The sequence below is a fragment of the Perkinsus marinus genome, assembly GCF_000006405.1.
Source record: "Perkinsus marinus ATCC 50983 genomic scaffold scf_1104296937930, whole genome shotgun sequence".
NCBI lineage: Eukaryota > Perkinsozoa > Perkinsida > Perkinsidae > Perkinsus > Perkinsus marinus.
Window position 1 is genome coordinate 1 of NW_003213644.1, and position 1,048 is coordinate 1,048.

Sequence of the window (1,048 nt, forward strand, 5' to 3'; positions counted from 1 at the left end):
CCTCCTTTCCCGAATAACCTGTGGCCCGTACGCCACGATCGGGAAAGGATCAGACGTTAGCTCTGACCAACCCCCAAACCCGCGGCCCGTACGCCGTAGATTGGGTGAGGGTCAGGCTTGTTAGCCGGCCCGATCAAGGAGATTTCATCGGTGAGCAACCTATCCAGACCCCCAATGAATCCTTGATAGGTGTGATCCGACGAAATTCCGGCAGCAAACGAGGTCGCATTATCGGTGAGCGACCTATCCGGACCCCAATGAACCCGTGATAGGAGCCCCCCGATAAGAACTTCTGCGCTTCCCAAAAGACGGTCACGTCCGCGGGTGAACACTGAACAACACAACCTTAACTCGAGTGGTCGGGCGAAACGATGACATGACCATAAAAGAAGGAGTGAGGGAAAAAGAAAAGGGCTCAGCTTACATCGCCAGATTTGGCCTTCTTAGAGCCACTAGCCGACGAGCCTTGAACCTTGACCCATTTGCCGTTAACCTTTTTCCAAAGCTCCTCGCCCTCATCAGTGAAGGGTCTCTTCTTCCCACCGTAACGGTGAGCTCCACCTCTAGAGTTATTGTAGGACGATTTGTTGTTATAAGATGACTTATTGTGGTTATCAGAGGCCTTACCGATAAGTAGTATCAGCCTATTGGAATCAAGGCGGGACAAGCTAGAACAAGCTTCCCTTATCGAAAGAGAGCTCATAGCCATAGCACACCCGGCATCCTTACGCATCTGCTCGTCGTACTGTATAGCGACCACAGTACCAGCATTCCTCCCGGTCAAGGGCGATTTGAAGCCAGCAGCACTGATGCAATGCATGACGTGGCTATACACGTCGCCGAAGGCGGCACCCTGTAGCAGAGCTACCCACAACCACGACATAAGTGCCTGGATGAAGCCCCCAAAAGACCTGTCGTCACCAACGACGGCGAAGAACCATATGTCCTTGTTGAAGAGAGTGGAAGGATCCTTGTCCACCTCGCCGAGAGCACATTGACGAATGAGCAATCGATCCATAGAATCCATGTCAACTTTCTCGAGGCGCTT

General features: G+C 52.4%; 1 protein-coding gene across 1 annotated transcript; it reads right to left on the reverse strand.

Annotated features, from left to right (window-relative positions):
• Positions 1–424: 424 nt before the first annotated feature.
• On the reverse strand, positions 425–1,018 carry Pmar_PMAR011306 (hypothetical protein; the record flags this gene model as incomplete). Its single annotated transcript, XM_002782863.1, has 1 exon — positions 425–1,018. A coding segment is annotated over one exon (594 nt), but the record flags the coding sequence as incomplete, so codon positions are not given.
• Positions 1,019–1,048: the final 30 nt, after the last annotated feature.